Source organism: Cryptotermes secundus, unplaced genomic scaffold (genome assembly GCF_002891405.2).
Source record: "Cryptotermes secundus unplaced genomic scaffold, Csec_1.0 scaffold709, whole genome shotgun sequence".
NCBI classification, from domain to species: Eukaryota; Metazoa; Arthropoda; class Insecta; order Blattodea; family Kalotermitidae; genus Cryptotermes; species Cryptotermes secundus.
Window position 1 is genome coordinate 864,870 of NW_019738358.1, and position 19,678 is coordinate 884,547.

Below are 19,678 nucleotides of genomic sequence, written 5' to 3' on the forward strand. Positions count from 1 at the left end.
AGGCCCATAAGGTTGTGCGACATTGAGGCTCCCACATATTCTATACAATGGGCTCACAGATGGCGGTGAGGTTGTCAGCCTTACGCTCCGGCCGCCCTTTACCCCTAGGAAGATTCCTAGCACTCATTTCTGTTAGAGGCTGAGTTGACCTCAGGTCCCTAGTGCGGCTAGAAGGATTTTTTCCTTGGCACTACAGCCCCAGTGGGCCTATGCCTACCTCCATGAACTTCTCCGTTCACTTCGGTTTTTCTAGATCTTACACATTCGGTAGGACCCCTTTGGCGGGTGATCAGCTCGTCGCAAGGCCTCTACCTGTACACAAACACAGAAAAACGCACACAAACAAACTAAACATCCATGCCCTGAGTGGGATTCGAAGCCACGATACCGGTTTCCAAGCGAGCCAAGACATTACATGCCTTAGACCGCTCGGCTACCGTGACCGGCTAGAAGGATTAGGTCGATTGAAAAATCCAGTGAGCTCATCGGGAATCTAACCCGCGACCTTCTGGCTTGTAGCTTATTGCTTCAACCAGGTACACTACCACGTGTCCACAAAACATAATTACACAGAAAGTTTCTCTTTTGGGGGATATAGCGACATGTAGTCTGTTGAAGGTCAACCGACGTTTCGAAGTAATACGTATCCTTCATCTTGAGTCTAGGAGAATAACCCAAGCAAGAAACCAGAATGTCTACCACGGCCTATATGGCGCTATATCCGAAGAAAATAGAACTGGTCATAACCACCGGTTTGACAACATCAGATCCTGTATTTCAGGACACTCCCGTACCTGTGCAGGAGCATACTATAACTTGCTGTAGGCGTGCAGAACTTGTAGAAGTAATTACTTCCTGCTGCCACTGGACGTCAGAGCGAATCGCCTAAATTCGTCTATTAATTTCAGAGGTTACGTTATCAAAATTCTGAGAACCGCTCACTCCATGAATTAATTTTGCCCTTATGCTCTATGTTCTCATATTAATTGAGCTGTCCGGTTGACGTTGTGAATCTGGCGCTGTAATCAATAATGTATCTACTCCTCTACTTTACTGGGCTGGACGACAGAAGGTTCGGAGTTCGAGTCCCGGTCGGGTCAAGAATTGTTTCTTCTCCACATCGTCCAGACCGACTCTGGGACCCACTGAGCCTCCTGTCCAATGGGTACAGTGGTAAAGTGGCAGGGGCGTGTAGCTGACCACTCACCTCCAACTAGTGCCGAGGTCAAGAACACGTGGATCTACACATCCACTCCCCTATACGACTTCATGGTGTAGTGCTTAACCATTTAAGGAGAGGGTCAACGTTACATTTTTTTATCTCAAATTTGCTTGTTATTTTCACACGCCTTCGAGACACAACATCCTTCGGTATGACAGCGAAATAAATGTTAACGCCCCCCCCCCCCGACGCCCTTTGTGCCGATGAATAATCATGACAGCCTGGCTTGGAGCGCGCGTCTCCTTAAGCGTCACTAATTTACGATGCCGTGTCCCTCACCTTGTTTGTGACCGCCCCTGGTAGATGATTTACCGCAAAACAAGAGTGCCTTCTCTTGTATCACGCGCTAACGAAGTGGCAGCAACTTGAACCCACTGCGCATGTCTTCTTTCCTTTTTTCCTGCTGCAATACTGTCGAGATATTTGTTCGTCTTCTTGACATTATTTCTTTGTCGCTTTACCTTGAGCTGTTTCCATCGAAATCTTATTTTCCCAGTCTCTTTTCTCCTTATTCTGCTCTCCTCTTGTTTGTTTTTCTTCATTTTCTCCTTGTTTCCTTATGCCATCTCCCCTTCCTTCTTCCCATATTCTCCTAGCCTTCCTTTCTTCATGCTTCTCATCCCCTCCTTCCTTGTTCTTCTATTCTCCTTGTCCTCCTCCTATCCTTCCTTATATTCCTCTTCATCTCTCCCTCCTCCTCTTTTTGTTCCATCCTCCCTCCTTTTTCCTATTCTCTCATGATTTCTTACCTTTTGCATTCTTAATCCTCCATCCTTCCTATTATCCTTCTCTTCCCCCTCTACCACTGTTCTTTTCCTTCTCTTCCTACTCACCCTTTCTTCTCTTCAATGTTCTGAGGAACAGTTGTGCGTTCTGGCCGGGCAGTGCCGCCAGAAGTCTCACGTGTCCCCCCTGCAGACAGGCATTCCATGCTATGACAAAGAGACCCTCCCGCCAAGGACAGACAATAGACTTTCCCGTCTGACATGATTACTGAGCCCTCTGCGGCAACTGTGAACTATCTCCTGGCATCTGACGTATGAATCAGATTCAGACGTTTCGCTAGCTATTCATGACGCGATGACGAAATTGTTTATCTTAAAGAAACGCTGGTGTACAGCGTCTGTGATTTTCGTCCCTTTCTGCCGGGAGTTTTCAGCTGTAAACAAGGACACATGTTCGGGAGGCCTCGAGTTGCGATCTTAGCCCTGAGATCGAGTAACCCATCAAGATGGCTCAACCGGTAGATCTTCCGACTTGTCCCCGGTTCGAGCATCAGCTGGGGCACCAAATATCCTGACTTTCTTTAGTTCCTTGTGAGGCACATGAATCCCGCCCTTAAGTTTTCGGCCTGTTTTTAAAGATAAAGTAAGTAAAAGTAAAGCTATCCCTGTACTAGGCCGTGAAGGCTAATTGGGTTTTGAGACGTTGAGGCTCCCACATTATCTAGATTCTAGACAATCTGCTCAAAGATGGCGGTAAGGTTGTCAGCCTTACGCGCCTGCCGCGCTTTACTCCCCAGGAAAAATATTTAATTACTTCCTGGTACTCATTTCTGTTAGACGTTGAGTGAACCCCAGGGCCATAGTGCGGCTGGAAAGATTAGGTCANTTGAGCGAACCCCAGGACCATAATGCGGCTGGAAAGATTAGGTCAATTAAAAAAAATCCAATGACCTCATCGGGGCTTGAACCCGCGACTTTCCGGCTTGTAGCATACGTTTTAATAATATCCTCACGCTTACATATAGTTCTTCTTAGGAAATAGTACTTTCGTATTTTCCTACCAAAGCTTTGCATGCACGTCGCTGCTCTCCCGTGCGCGGTCTATGACCTGGCCATTTCATTTTCCTCGTAAATAAAATACAAATTAACAAAATCAATAAATAATCAAGAGACCGCACAGGGTGATTGAAATTTTCATGCTCTGACGCAGTCCCTGCAGGAAACTGTCGATAAGTCTCGAAATAACCCACGACCACTTCCTTTTGTGTTTTTTCATAGAATTTCCTGACGTATTGGTTAGCACTCCTCTTCTACATTCGCAAGGACGCGAGTTCGAATATCCGCCAAGATACTGGCCTACTGACTGTGACGGGTTCTTAGTCCCTTTCTCAGCCCCTCGAGACAAAAGCCACAGTTGGAAGTAACAGTAGGCCACGGCTGAGTCTGAGTCACGTTGCAACTGACGGTCAGTCAGTCTGTCTGTCTTGGTGTCGAGCCCCAGCTGGGGCTCATGACCAGATATTTCTTTTGAATGAAAGTTACTGTCTTGTCTATGTGTAGCGCCCTCTCTGACGAGAGGTCTTGTCTGTCATTTGTCAGTCAGTCTGTATTAATAAGTCCACTGTCTGTATTTACATATATTTACATATGCACATTTCTTATTTCAATGTACAATATATACAAGGCCTCTGTCAGTCTCAGTACAGCAGACTATGCCCTATTTCTATTATTATTAGCTACCACGGCAGTCTAGGCACCTGAACAAACCACGGCTGTATCCTCTCACATCATTCATATCCGTCTCGCAGGCCGACAGCTAACTAGCCAATCGCAGGTGAGAAATGGCCTCACCGGACTAGACCGGTAACACTTTGTTTCCTTCTTGTAACTCGGAAAGGAGGAAGAGCATGAGGAAAAACGAGAGAGAGAGAATTTTACTTTTTGTTGTTAATTTTATTAGTATCACCATTGTCATTACTATCATTATGAACCCACACGGTCCAGTGGGTAGTATTTCATATTCGGGATATCCAATGTTCAAATCTCGGCTCCGGCATCGCCTATCCTCATTGAGGTTTTTCGTGAATTATTAATCATCTTATCGTTTAACGTTACATTGTGACATATTTGCTCAAGACAAGAACTGTGAAGCCTGCAAAGACAGCCGTTGTTGGGGATCGGCTCTGTAAACAAGCCCACAGCTAGGCAAGAGTAATTGGGAAGCGGGATTCTCTACGCGATCCGTGCAGTAGCTACGTGGCACAAAAGTAGAAAAACTGTGTTTTCTATGCTGGCCCTACCGAGGACTAGCTGCCACTACAGGGTAGGGGAGAGAAGGCCCTGCGAGTCGTAGCAGGAGATCAAAAAGACCCCAGTACCTGGGGATATAAATACGGGAACCTGGACCTCAAGGTTGGGAGTGTCTCGAATCTGAGACAATAAAATGTGGTTATGACTCCCGCAGGACTCGGACCTGAGAATGATGACACTGATGAGGGCCAGCGGCAATTGCAAACGACAGAACGATCCTCTCGTCAGAGAGGATTATAACCGAAAGTATTCAGTTGGATGCTAAAAATTCTCGTCCTGAGTCTCAAGGGGCTTGTCGCCAAGACGAACTGATAGGCGGTAAACCGACGGTCCTAAACTAACTGACTGACTACAGTGGAGACTTGAGACGGTAGTTGAAGAGTAGGAGGTTGGTGTGAGATGACCGCCAGCCTGCGAGGACATGAGTCTAGGAGCAGAGGAATGTCCATTGGTGAAGACACAGCAGACAGAAGAATTAGAAAGTGCTGTAATGAACTTCTGAGTATGTGAATAAGCGATAACACTATGGTTACATATAATTACGATCTGTAAATGTTCAGTGAATCCATTTACCACCCCAAACCCCGTCTAAAGTCACTCAAAAGTCACACACTAGTCGTTATGTAAAACGTCCATGATATGTATGTAGTGTCCGTCTTGTAGTGCACTGAGTTTCACCTGTTATTACAACACCCGCAACCAAACAGGGAACACGCAACACGAGACGCGATATACACTGAGAGTAAGAGGAATGACTCCCATAGTGGTGGAACTATGCGCGATGTTAGCATTGGGACAGATAAGATAAATAATCTTAACAAGTTTTTAGTATATAAATATTTATTATAATTGACGAACATTTTAAAATACTTTTTAAAGTTTACAGTGACATAATGGCAAGCAATGAAATAGATTAACGTAAATGGAGCACCTGATGATGGCACTATAGTGCCGAAACATATTGTGAAATAACAAGTGAAATTGAGTGCACTACAAGACGGACACTACATACATATCATGGACGAAAATCAGTGCAACAGGACGCTAAAATATAACATAACGTTATGTAAAACATTTGTTGTTCTTATTGTTAGTATCATTATTATTATCATCATCATTATTAACGTTCTCATTATCGAGGGTTGTTACCCATTTCAAGGAGATCTCGAAGTTCTCGAGAATAAAGTACAGTTGTATTTTACGAAATATTTGACAATAATTTTTGTGACTATATGGGAACATTTTATGGCTTACTGTAGGTGTAGAGAGGCTGTAAAGCTATTTAGGTTCCTGCTGTCACCGTACAGTCTGATAGGGACCTGCAACAGTGTGCAGAACTGCACTTTTCGTGACTGTACACGAACATTTTATAGCTTACTGTAGGTGTAGAGAGGCTGTAAAGCTATTTAGGTTCCTGCTGTCACCGTACAGCCTGATAGGGACCTGCAACAGTGTGCAGAACTGCACTTTTCGTGACTGTACAGGAACATTTTATAGCTTACTGTAGGTGTAGAGAGGCTGTAAAGCTATTTAGGTTCCTGCTGTCACCGTACAGCCTGATAGGGACCTGCAACAGTGTGCAGAACTGCACTTTTCGTGACTGTACAGGAACATTTTATAGCTTACTATAGGTGTAGAGAGGCTGTAAAGCTACTTAGGTTCCTGCTGTCACCGTACAGTCTGATAGGGACCTGCAACATGTGCAGAACTGCACATTTGTTGGCCAGTAGAGTTGAGGTGCCATGTGGACTTATTATTTTAAGGGGCGCAATCTCGAAGTATCAGAATCCCTAACTTAACTTATAGCTTTTCTGTTGTAACAGTTTATTATGGTTCTGTTTCTTAGAAGTGGATATTTTATTGCTTGTCTAGTTATTTTCAGTCTTTAGCTATATTGCTGTTGTCGAGCACTTTACTAAATGAAATTAGTTAATTTATTATTAATCTTATCTTTATTACTACTATGGAACCAGCGCGTATGTAAGAATCTCCTCACTGGCCCAGAAGTTTCCGTTAACCTTTGCAGAACTGTTCCCAGAGTAGGGTCTAGAGTGGTGCATTGGGAGACGCTGTCACGGAACAGTTTCTTGTTTGACTTTCATGTGCCAAGTTCCACGAGCACAGATGATGTCTCTCACGGTTGGGGTGCAGAGTTCCAGTCTCCAGTTGCAGCTCTCATCTTCTGCTAAAATGATCTATGTGGCTGCGGTAATTGATTTCCGCGTGCCTCGCTTTATTCTCAATCTTCCGCCTTATGAGCTCCAACATTAATTCCCTCGAAATATTCCTGCGCGTTAACTCTATCGAGCACTGCATGGAAAGTCACAGGAGAAAGAAACGGTGGCACATACCAAGCCATTCGGCTTGTGCCGTGAATATTCCGAGGGCCTAAGTATGCTCACCATCCTTCATGCGAAGGAAATTATTTGTTGATTCAGGTTGCGCGTTATCTGCATAAGTATGCTCACCGTCCTTCATGCGAAGGAAATGATTTGTTGATTCACGTTGAACATTATCTGCCTAAGTATGCTCACCATCCTTCATGCGAAGGAAATTATTTGTTGATTCAGGTTGCGCGTTATCTGCATAAGTATGCTCACCGTCCTGCATGTGCAAGGAAATGATTTGTTGATTCAGGATGCGCGTTATCTGCCTAAGTATGCTCACCATCCTGCACGTGCAAGGAAATGATTTGTTGATTCAGGATGCGCGTTATCTGCATAAGTATGCTCACCATCCTGCATGCTCAAGGAAATTATTTGTTGATTCAGGTTGTGCGTTATCTGCATAAGTATGCTCACCGTCCTGCATGTGCAAGGAAATGATTTGTTGATTCAGGATGCGCGTTATCTGCATAAGTATGCTCACCATCCTGCATGCTCAAGGAAATGATTTGTTGATTCAGGTTGCGCGTTATCTGCATAAGTATGCTCACCATCCTGCATGCTCAAGGAAATGATTTGTTGATTCAGGTTGCGCGTTATCTGCCTAAAACTTCTTTGATAATACGTCATAACCTGAGCACGCGACCTTACCGAAGAAGTGTTGTGTGTGTTTGTTGAAATCTTTGGTGTGGTTCCCATGGAGGCCCATAGGGAATTGAGACGTCGAGGATCCCACATTTTCTATGCAATCGGTTCACAGATGGCGGTAAGGTTGTCAGCCGTACGCGCCGGCCGCCTTTTACCCCCCAGAAAGATTCCCTGGTTCTCATTTCTGCTAAAGTCTGAGTCGACCCCAGAGCCATACTGTGGCTGGAAGGATTAGCTCAACTGAGAAATCTAATGACCTCATCGGGAAACTTAATATTCGGTAAGTGTTTAGTACTGTGTTATTAAGACGTTCAGAGTACGGTTATAGAACTCGACCGCTGCTCCAACACTGTTCGCGTATTTTTGCTGATAGAGGTTATCATCACCAAGAAGATAAACGGCTCCTAGATCTTATTGATCCAGCCCAGCAGGTACAGCTACAGGGAAGTGTTGCACGGCAGCAAAGCTCGCCCATCGCTTTGTCACTGACAATGACAGGCAGTGTGCGAGGTGCTGTGAGCCCTTCTTGCTCTCCATCCGTAAATCGAATTACTTATGACGTCTTCACGCGTTGTTTGTCAGACGTCATGACAGCAAGTTCTTTACGAAGTATCACCAGAACGAACAAATTCATTAAGCGTCACAACAAGTAAACAGCGAGCAGATGATGGGCTTAGCAAATTTGGGGTGCATCCTTACCAATTTTCGTTTTAATTAAAATTAAATTTATTCCCGTTTATACGTTTACTTTAATATTCATCGATCATTTATTTGAGACGTACTGGGTTTTGTACACTTGGCTATTAAAGTGAATCCATATATAAAATATTTACATGTTAAACAACACGTAAAGCCTTTCCATGATCGTACCCGCGAATTTTTGGCTTGTATCGGTATATTATACTGTTTCGTACTGAATACGGTAAGCATGGCGACCGCTCTTAACTTTTAGTGCTATTCGTGTTACTGAACATTGGAAACTTGGCTTAAGTGGGAAGAGCATCGTATCGAATCTGGTCAGATGGGCTTTTTGTTATATCGGAAGGCGCCCATAATCCCTGAAGCTGATACTACATAAGCTCAGACATCAGTCAGGAGCAGAGACTGTTTCTCGTGCCAATGAAGTGCAACCCCAGAGTGAGTCTCGTCTTTTATGGGTTCTGTAATCTATTCAAAATTCCATCCATCCATGCAAACAGCTTCAACCATGAAGAAAGCAGTTTTCTGGGATGTGGCACCGTGTGGATGTGGTGTTAACCGACGTTTCGGCGGAATGTATCGCCTCCGTCTTCAGGGTAGAAGGAAGATGGAGGCGATACATTCTTCCGAAACGTCGGTTAACACCACATCTACACGGTGCCAAATCCCAGAAGACTGCTTCCTTCATAGTCACCGCCGTAAAAACCTCAAATCTTACACAGCTTCAATCATATTTCTCCTTGTTAAACTTGAAGCCATCACTGCAATGACTGCGAAGAGTATTTTCTGGAATATGACGCCGTGTAGTCCGGTAAACAGTTTATTTTCGGAGGAATATACTTGTCCTTCTTCAGTTCGAAAAAAAATCAAGAAAGAAGCATTCGATATACGAGGTTATCACAGCCGTGCTATCTTCTAGAATGTCACATCGTGTGTACAGACGTTTAGGAGGAGTATATTACCTCTATCTTCGCGGAAAGCACGAAGCAAGCATGTGATATTTGAGGTTATCAAAGTGGTAACTCTGGAAAATGACTCTGAGGCAAGTCCTTTGCACCAGTTAGAGTGCAGTGCGCAGTCCATATTGCTCATGCGCGGACAATTCATCTGTTAGAAAATAACTGAATTTCCGCCTTTGAAAGAAAGTTCCAAGACTCGACAAAATGTACAAGCCTTCAGGGACACAACTCTGTTGAACCTTGTAGTTAAGTATGTTGGCCCCTCGGGGGACTGACAGCCAGCGAACCTCTACCCTGTAACAGAGGCTGCCCGTACGTCACGCCTCACTGAAGGGGCGACAACATGGCGTCCGGAACAGTACAGTGCAGACGAATTTTATGTGAGGATGCGTTCCTGAAGACTTCGCATAATCCAAGACAAGTCTCGTGATTCTTACTGAATTTTGGGGGGATTCACATTATTTCAATCTTTGCGCGTAAAGTGAGACTTTATGAATATGTTTTATATCGCATAATTGAAGCCGCGCAAACTGCGACATTTCAACTGAAAGTGTCTGCCAGGAAGATAATGGCTACTGTTTTCTGGCACAGGAAAAGACTGTTAATGGTGGTGGAATTCATGCAGTAAGGGACCACAGTACGATGTAAAGTCATAAATGTATTGCAAAGCACTAAAGAACTGTATAAGGCCATTCAGAACAAAAGGTGTTGAATGCCGACATCGGTGTAGCGCTCAATGCGCGAAAGCATAGAGCTGCTCACACTCGAATGCTGCTTAAACATTTCGTCTGGGAGTTGTTTGACCACCCCGCTTCTTATAACCCTGATCTCGCTCCGAGCGACTGTCACTTACCACTGCCTACCGCTAGAACTGGTTGAGATTACAGCGCTTCAGCCATAATGAGGAGTTTATGGAATGTGTCAAAACGTGCCTGAGTTCATAGGCCGCGGACTTTTTTTAACATAGACAAACAGGTGCTTATTCAACGATACATGTGCCTCAGTTGCGGCAGTCTCCACGTTAAGAAGTAGCTTAAATATGAACGTATTTTTTATATAATAATTTTTTCCTCTCCTTGCTTGTTTTCTTAACAGTTCACTGGAATTTACTTTCGGAATAGCCCTTTTATCTCGTAAAGACAGTTTAAGCAAGGTTTCCATTGTGTCGTTGTTGACCGATGTAAAGTTAAGTTTGCGTCTACCGAAGGAGCCTCTAACCACATGATTTCCTCCACAAATAATCGATCTCTGTAGAATTCCCCCCCCCCATGGTCTATTATGGCCCATTTTAGAAGAAGTTGCATGTTCATGGTCCAATGCACATTTTCATTACTGAAGCAAAGTTCCAGCCGGAAATTCTCGATTTCTATTTTTTAGTTTAAAAAACTGATACAGCGAACGTAAAGAAATGCGAAATGAGAGAAGGAAACGCAGGTATAACTAAGTAAATAAATATGGCGCTGAGCCCTTCTTGAGAAGCCCCCAGTTGTGCAGCTGCAAGACACTAATCGATCTTGAATGAAAGTTTTTGACTGAAAATGAGCTGATACTTGAAGTTATTAAAATTTGTTGATCTATATAGTTATTGTTCTTCCCTTGTTTTTTTCTCAGAGACATAGTATCCATGGAATGATGGAGGAGGAGAATGTTATCCGCCCCCACCAAGAGATGGCACAGCTATCGTTGGACGAAAAGAAGTTTCTGCTTGCTGTGGAGCGTGGTGACGTCGCCTCCACCAGGAGGTGAGTTCCATTATGTGATAAAGTGACATCACAACCGAAGTATGAGTCTAATAGCTCCCCACACATGTGCGGTATGAGAATGTGGCCATATTTGTTGTCCTGTCATTTTTATTTGCAGCAGATTATTAACAGAAGAGTAGATATCAAGTAGAACGGGTGGTATAGAAATGTCGTCAAGATGGGCTTGATGGGAAATATTCAGAATATGTACCATTACTGCCCAAAGAGCGTTCTGGGTATACTATTCTGGAACACACTGTATATATTGTCGCGTGTTGTCTATATAACGAGACAAATAAATTCACCCAGGTCTCGGATTTAGCGAATATTTATTGAACACTCGCTTTTACACAGGCAAGTACAATTATGATCACCTATACCGTCTGCAAACGGTTCTTTTTCGCTGTTATAATTACTTGCACCTCTATCCTCGGTCAAGTGTCTTGATCCCTTGTCGAGGAACTCTTTTCTACTAGAGTCGAATACAAACTGGCCGACGTTGGACTGATATATCGTGCGTTCGAACGTAATAGAGAGCACCTTCTCCCACTGTTCGATTTCACGTGTTCTGTGCTTGTTACCGCGGAAATGTATTATTCCCGCCGTTTCAACAATTCGTTGCCATGGATATTCATACGCAATTGTTGTTATTCAATTTGTCGCTGTGAGAACTCAACAGTTTCCATGTACTCTCCGTCGCGGAACTATGTGTTCCCATTACAGCCGTTGCGCAGCAATGGCCGTCATATAGCACATCACAGTATATACCGTAAATCTTCGCCAATCCGGATCGAAATATCATAATTAAAAGTTCTCTTCATGGTTGAGTACATAGGGATTAGAGCTAGAGGACTTTCAGGTTGTGTTGCTGGGGAGACTGAAACCACGCAAGAAAATATAAAAGATTGACTTCAGCTGGATGAAGGAGACCCTGGATTTTAGATTCTTGTATTTTTATAGTTTTAAATGAAGACTCTACAGTGATATTTCTGTATTTATTTTCATCAGCACAATTTATATTATTACATATTTTATTTAATTGTTTTTTAACTTTGCTTTCTTAATCCAGATGATCTCTCCCTCGATTAAACCGGATTAGTGAGGGCTTATTGTATTACCCCCATTGACTAGGAAGATGGGTAGGCCTCAGATTCCATATGGACGCGGTGAACAAGAGAGAAACCTCTATACCAGCCGAGAATTGAACCACGATCTTCTGTTAGTCGAGCCCGTGGTCTGCATTACCGACTGAGCTCTAGTTTCGGGTCGTGTGCTCTTCCTGGTGCTGTGTGTTAGCAGAAGGTGGGTGTTACGACCCATCTTCAAGTGAGATGCATCATTAATTACTGCCTATGACTGAACAAGTATTACACCGTGTTTTGTTGTCCTGGGGGCAGTTAGCTGTCTCCTGCTAAACTGAGCAGTGACGTAACTGTGTGCCATGCGCTCTTATGAACTGTGTTTAGCAAGGCTCTGATAACAAGCATAACATCTCTGTTCGTGGTACAGGTCAGGGTTGCGATCCTTCACAGTTTTTATTTTCTGGCATGAATTTTCCTCCTCTCTGCCCTCACTTTTCATTACTCTCGCTTCATTTACATCACCTCCAATTTCACTGTTTGTTTTTTGCCGCGCCATAGCTCAAGCGGTTAGTCGCTGGCTTCCAACCGCGGCGGCCCCGGTTTGATCCCGGGTCTGGTCAAGTGGGATTTGTGGTGGACAAAGTGGCGCTGGGGCGGGTTTTCTCCGATTACTTCGGTTTCCCCTGCCAATCTTCATTCCACCAAATTCTCCATCATCATAATCACCTGGGGCAGGCTACAATAGGCCAATCAGTGGCCGCCGTGCCGAGTGGACCCCGCTGGACTCCACCCCCCCCCACTAAGCGAATTTAAAAAAAATAAAAAAATTATTTACGTCTCCTCCAATTCCACTAACTTAGCAGCTTATCGCAGCGGTAACGCTTCTTGGTTTTCCACAGTCGTCTAAAGTATCGACTACCTTCACCAGCCCCTTATTTTGGAAAAATAAAAAGAGGCTTATGAGATCACCGTGCTGTCTGTGTCTGTGTATATACCTTACTTTTTTTCCGATTTCTGTGCTATCCGTGTCGTGTCAAAGAGAAGTACTCCATTAGTTCTTCCCAGAACTTTTGTATGAGTTGTAATTTGAAGACGCTGGCACCAATCGGACAGTATACCGTGACATGGTAAGATTATAGATCAATGGTGAATTGAAAAAGGAAGAGGAAGAAGCCGGTCGTGGCTTATTCGGGGTAGTATCTAGGCATTTGCTTTCAGGGACTGAAGAAAAACACGAAAACTTAGTTAAAATAGCAGGTGTTTCGGCGGTAGCTGCCTCATACAAATCTAGAACATGGAAAAGACTTGTCTAGCGGTAACGGTTTAAGTATATATGGCAGGGGCTTCGCGTCACGTGCTCACAATTCCGTCATAGCATCCTATGAATTCTAACAAAGTAAAGGTAGGTAAAATTGTCCCTGCACTTAACTAATTAAGCACTACGCCATGAAGACGTATGAGGGAGTGGATGTATAGACCCACAATTTCTTGACCTCGGCAATAGTTGGAGGTGAGTGGTCAGCTTCACTCCCTTAGAAAGAGCCCCCGGTACCCACTGGACAAGAGGTTGGGTGAACCCCAGAACCCGTCTGGACGATTTCGAGAGGAGAGAAATCTTACACATACCAGGATTCGAACTCCAACTCATCGTCCCTTAGCCAGTCCCAGTACCGACTGAGCTATCCCGGCTGCAAGAAACTCTGAATAAACAATTTTCGTGACAGTGATATGTGACAACAGAGAGACTTGTTTGCAAATTCACCTGCCATCAGATTAATGACACCTTCAGCTTGCAGCGCCTCTGTCGGGGCAGCATGCAACCATAACCTCACCACGCATCGTTACGAATTTATTGTGCAGTAATGGGTTAGAACAAGGGCGTGAAGATGGCTGGATTATCCTCGCAAACAGAATTGTGCAGTCAGTAAACACGGACATTTGTTATGCCAGGAGAGGATTCATTAATGCCCAAGTAGACATGTACACGCCCTGAGTACAACTGCTTCAGCATATAGTAGACATTGCAAAATGTGGTTCTCGAGTCGCATGTGACTCTACTGGGTCGCGAGTACGGATAACGGACTAACTACAGAGATAGACTTGAAAGGATTCTGACGATGGTATATGCTGTACAAAACTATAAGGCTTATTTTTTACTCTAGCCATCGTCTGGTATATATAAGAGAAAAAAACAAAATGTTTCGGAGGCCGGATCTGTCTCCGTCCTCAGGTGGATGGGGAAAGATAGACCTACTCAGTTGGACCCGTCAGAAAGAGGGATTGAGACTAGCTCTTTCTAACGGGCCCAACTGAGTATGTCTATCTTTCCCCATCCACCTGAGGAAGGAGACAGATCCAGTCTTCGAAACATTATAATTTAAATAAAAACATTACGATTGATAATATCCAGAAACAAAATAGTTTTTTAGTAAAATGTTCTTAAATAAATTCTATCAAACAATGCCGGAATTTAATTTGCTCTTAATTTCCTCATTAATAAAAGTTTTGTATGTTATTGTCATTCCCAAATATTTGAACATTGCCACATTTTGGAAAGTTCTGTTAGCAATATTTATGTCGTAATTTTGCCTCGTATTCTGGTGACGAGAAATCAACATGTACTTAGTTTTTTGTGTGTTTACTTACAGACCATCTTCCCTACTAACGTCAGTTACAGCTTTTGTGTTTTTATGGTATTTGTATTATCCCTCAATAGGTATACATCGTGTACATAGTCCAGAAAATGATATGGCCCCTTGAATTTCGGCTCCAGCTGGTTTCATTAGAACTTCCTAATGGCATATTCTAAAAGGACGTTAAAAGCAGTGGCGATAAAGCATCTCTTTGTCTTAGACCATTGTGAATAGGAAAGTTATAAAACAAATGTTTACCTATACGGACTTTACCACATGTTTCTTTTAAACACATTTTAATGGGTCTCACTGGTTTCCTGTATATCCCAAAGTCTATCAGAATTTTGTAAAATACTTCCCTCCTAACTGAATCATAGGCGTTACTGAAGTATACGAATAGCTCATGAACTTTCTCATTGTACTCCAATTCCTTTCTTCGGTGTCTGACGAATGCAGTACATATGATAGGTATTTCCTCTCTTACGTCTAAAGCCATCGGAAAAAATTATTAAAACAATTTTTGCAAACTCATGACTCCATGAAAATAGCTTTAGTCAAGGAATGCCGAGTATTTTGTGGAACCCAAATTTTCATTACCGTGTTCACATGAGCCGTCCACTGGTCCCTATCCTGAGCCAGATCAATCCAATCCATACCATCGTATCTCTCTACGATCTATTTAATATTGTCCACCCACCTACGTCTTGGTCTTCCTAGTGGTCTCTTTCCTTCTGACTTTCCCACCAATATCCTATATGCATTCCTCTTCTCCCCCATTTGTGTTACATGTAAAATGCAGATTACGTGAACAAAGTATATAAAATTATTGATACAGCACAATTATTACATATAATAGAAAAATCCCACAGTTTGTAACCAGATGCAGCGAGGCTGAATCAGCAATTTTGTGAACTTTTAAATATTTTAAAGATTTTAAAATTAAGAATGACAAACGCGTTCACACGTGAAATACTGAGATGACAGTGCAACAATTTTAGCACGAGTGCATACACCTGATGATGGCCGAATGGGGCCGAAACATGTAATAAGTTATATCATCATTGACAAAACAGTCCCCAGTTTTTAGGTCATGACCTTCCTTACAGATTTGTCTGCAGCCCATTCGGTTTTCACTTCTTTGGATTTCGCGACAGTATTTTTATTTTTCACAGAACAAGGTCGTCAGCCTTGCGTCCAACACCGAACTTGGAGGATCAGCTCTCTGCATTTATGTCCCCCCAGAGACAGGGTGGCCCAGTTAGAAAGCCAGGCACCGGGTTCCCTTCACGTCGCCTTCTCCGACTCACAGGGCTTCGGTGGAAGTATTCTAACTTCCACACCGAGTAATGAAGTGTACGAAAGATGAAAACAAAAGTTGCATTTAAAACGACGGTTACACAAGCGTACGAAAGGCAGCAATAGTAGCGCAACAGTCCGCTAGCTGAAAAACATTTCCCTAAACACCTATGCCGTTCGAATCACACGGGGCTTAGATGTTCAGTAAATTTGCCAGTCCCCACTACATACCAACCTCAGATGTACCAAACTGGGCAACGTAGACAAGTTTTTTTTCTTTTAGGTCTACCTTTTGGTTCACTAATCCGGATTATCATTTAATGCGGATTAGCGAGTTTTTTTTTTAATTCGCTTAGTGGGGAGTGGTGTCCAACTGGGTCCACTCGGCACAGCGGCCACTAATTGGCCTATTATAGCCTGCCCCGGGTGATTATGATGATGGAGAATTTGGTGGAATGAAGATTGGCAAGGGAAACCAAAGTACTCGGAGAAAATCCACCCCAGCGCCACTTTGTCCATCACAAATCCCACTTAACCAGACCCGGGCTCTAACCCGGGCCGCCTCATTGGGATGCCAGAGACTAACCGCTTGAGCTGTGGCGCGGCTACTATCCAAGGTTTACTGTATGTACGTGTATAATGTCCATGAGAAGAATATTCCTGCTACTTTCAGTGATGTGTCTGTTCTCTTCTTGTGGGGGGGCAACTGCTACCGTGCTTGTAAACAAGCATCCTGCATCCACTTGGAGCGACAGCTGTCGAGTCTATTGTAAGTCTTTATGTTTCGTAATGCCACCTCAAGATTCTTTATAGTGTCATTTACTTACGTATGTCTTGGGTTAACACAGGGAACGAACAAAACAACGGCCATTGTTCTTTGTTTGATGGCATCATTACTGGGAAAAGACCACGCAGTCTGGCTAACTCCCCAGCTCTGGCCAGGCTACTGAAGCACAAGGACATTGTGTTTGGACTCTAAAATTAAACAGAAAGAGTGTACCCAAGACAATCAAAGATGCCAAACTGAAACAGGGAGAAATTATTGCCTATCACTGTGGGCCAGTGGCGTGATAAATGGAATGTTTTAATGATTTCTACTTATCACGACGCTGAAATTAAAAGTGAAACAAGGAAAGGAGGAAAAACATACAAACTTGTCTGTGTAATTCATCGTAATAAGTGTATGGTTAGCACTGACTTGAAGGACCATCTGCTTAAAATGTACCTTGTAGAAAGGAAGCTACCACAAATGGTATATGAAGTTATTTCAAGAGACTGCTGAATGTAACAGCGCTGAACTCAATGATGTGACGGAATAGTCCATTGCTAGAAAACGGCTCGTTAGAAGCGCGTTTCATTGTAATGAATACTCTTCTAGAAATCAAAACGTTACCACGGGATTGACATACGTTTCGTAGCAACGGATGAAACAGATAATAAAAGACGAAGAATTCCAGGTGATGGTCTCTCTTCAGTTCGCTCCGAGTTATAAAAGAGAATTTATTCATGCATTCATTGATTCATTCGTAAGAGAGTGTTCAGCTGTGGAGTGTTAAAGAGCGGACACCGGAAGCTGAAGAAATGGCCGATCCGTAAATCAGAAGCAAGTCAGTCACAGTGGAAGAGAAGACACTCGTAGTCCAGTAAGGAATGGAGCCAGACTTAAGATAGCCATTAATTGTGAGCTGTTATAGTTGACTGTAACTGCAGAAACTGTCACTAAACCCAATCATGCGATCCAGACCCTGTTATTATTTGCCACCGAGCCCCGGATGCGTGACAGTAATATATTGGCATAACAGTGGAAAACGAATCGATAAACTGGCATTCAGCATTCGGTTTCATGGAGGCGCTTTTCAAACAGTTCCACGAAACTGAACTCAAAGCAGAAAGTGTTATTTCATGATTGAGAGAGAGAGATATTTCATTCATAAAGTTCCTCCTCCTCGGGGTGAAAAAGAAATCAGCACCAAACACGAACGGAAGAAAGACATTAAGGTTCTGCTCTCTATAGCGTGATGTCGGGCTGTGTCTGGAGGACTATTTTGAAACCTGTGACACAAAACCTAATGTCTAAGGTAATATGACATGACATGACGCCTGAAAACCGGAATAGCGGAGCCAGAGTAGACGTTCACTGCTACGCAACGACTCGGTAAACAGGTTCCCGCGGAAATCAACCCACACGCAACGATAGAACAACTACTGTTTCTGTGCACCGGCGAGGTGAACACAACTCTGTAACAATATAGGAATTGTTAGGAAATGGTGTTTTCTGTTGGGTCCGGCCCGCTCCGAAATTATCCAATTTCGCGTTGCCATAGCAGCAAGTTGTCGAGCGTTAACAGTTTCATGAAGATAATTTTTGTAGTAGGTTACGAACGAGCGAGCAGTCTTTTGTTTCAGTGTATCTTGCTGATACCCTAAATACTGATATTGTTCTGATGTCGATATATGTAGTGTAATATAATATATAAGGGAGACGGTTTAGGAGTTTATTCATGAGAGATGGAGTTAAACGTCGGCCTCGACGCATCATTCGATAACATGTAGAACTGGAAAGGAATGTGGAAGATAGCGAGGTAAGTTAATAGCACGGAAATTTATGAGGATTCCGGTTGAATTCTCAACGGCTGTTACGTAAGTGTCAATATACCCACACAAGACGTCCCCTTTGCTGTTATCTGCAAGTGCTTCATCGCCAGTTTTACAGTCCAGTGCTCCACAGTAAACTTCTGCTTTCAGTGTCATCTGTATGTTAATAATGCAGTTCGGCGTGCGTCACTCGGCTGCTCTACACACAGCAGCGTTACCCGTCACGTGTCGGCAGGATATTATCACCCGGGGGCTTCCCCTTGCAACAGGTTGACTTGTCGAGGGAAGGAAGGGAGGAAGAGAAGAATATGAGACAGAGAATGGAGGAAGGAAAGAAAAAAGGAGACAGCAAGGAAATAATGTAAGAATGAAAGGAGGAAGGAAAATATAAGAAAGATGAACAGAAAGAAAGAAAGAAAACTAAATAGAAGTGTAAGAATTGAGGAAAGGGGGATAAGAAGAAAGAAAGAAAAGCAGATGAAGGATAGATTGTGAGAAAGAAGGAAGTGAGGAAAACAGAAAAAAGAAGGCAGGAAAGGAGGAAAGAAACAAAGAAGGCAAGAAGTAGAAGAGTAAGAAAGATGAAAGAGATGAAAGAAAGAAAGACGGTAGGAAGGGACAGTGTAATAAAGATTACAGGAAGATAGAAAAAAAGAAAGATTAATACATAAAAGAAAAAAGAGAGATAAATGAAAAAAGGAATGTAATAACGAAAACACAGAGGAAGGAAAGAAAGTAAGAAAGAAGAGCAGAATGAGGGAGGGAGGAAGGAAGAAAATAGAAAGGGTAGGAAAGAAAAGAGACCGAAAGAAAACATTGAGGAATGAACGAAAGAAAAAACAGTTGTAATGGCTTGTCGCTTCCCGCCCACAGCACCCTGAATTCCCTTGCTAGACCTTCTGCATACGTCGGGACGCCTCATTCACCTTGAAGAAGGCGAACGTAATGACACACACATGAAACATTCACTTAATATCCTTAGCGCAATGAAAGCATGCATAGCCCAGCGTGAGGGTAACGGGAATTACGAATTAATTAGGATACAGTCACTAACCTCTCCTTAATTTGAAACAAAATGATAAATATTAATGGGAGAAATGTCCTCATTTCTTCGCTAATGCACGTCCCTATTCATTTTGTTATGTCGTTGGAAGACCTTGACTTTTTGATTGTGTTCAAGTTTCTCCAAACCTTTACATATCTCTCTTCTCCCTGCATCTGTCTCCTTTTGAACACATTTCCTGTCGAAGATTTGACATCCGGCTGTGTTACGTTTGTAATTCCTTTGGCACCGTCCGTCTCAATTGTTTTTAGGAATTCATGGCTCAAGAAATGGGCTCTTATGCGTTTCCGAGTCAACTTTATTCTTACCTTTCTCATTTC

The 19,678-nt window shown here is 43.2% G+C and overlaps 1 protein-coding gene across 2 annotated transcripts in view; it reads left to right on the top strand.

Annotated features, from left to right (window-relative positions):
* LOC111870895 (transient receptor potential-gamma protein) overlaps positions 1–19,678 on the top strand; it is a 417,090-nt gene that overhangs the window by 320,517 nt on the left and 76,895 nt on the right. For both annotated transcript variants that reach the window (XM_033754034.1, XM_023863517.2), the window contains exon 4: positions 10,559–10,689. In XM_033754034.1, the coding sequence (XP_033609925.1) occupies positions 10,559–10,689 (131 nt within the window). The remainder of the gene's footprint in view (positions 1–10,558; positions 10,690–19,678) is intronic.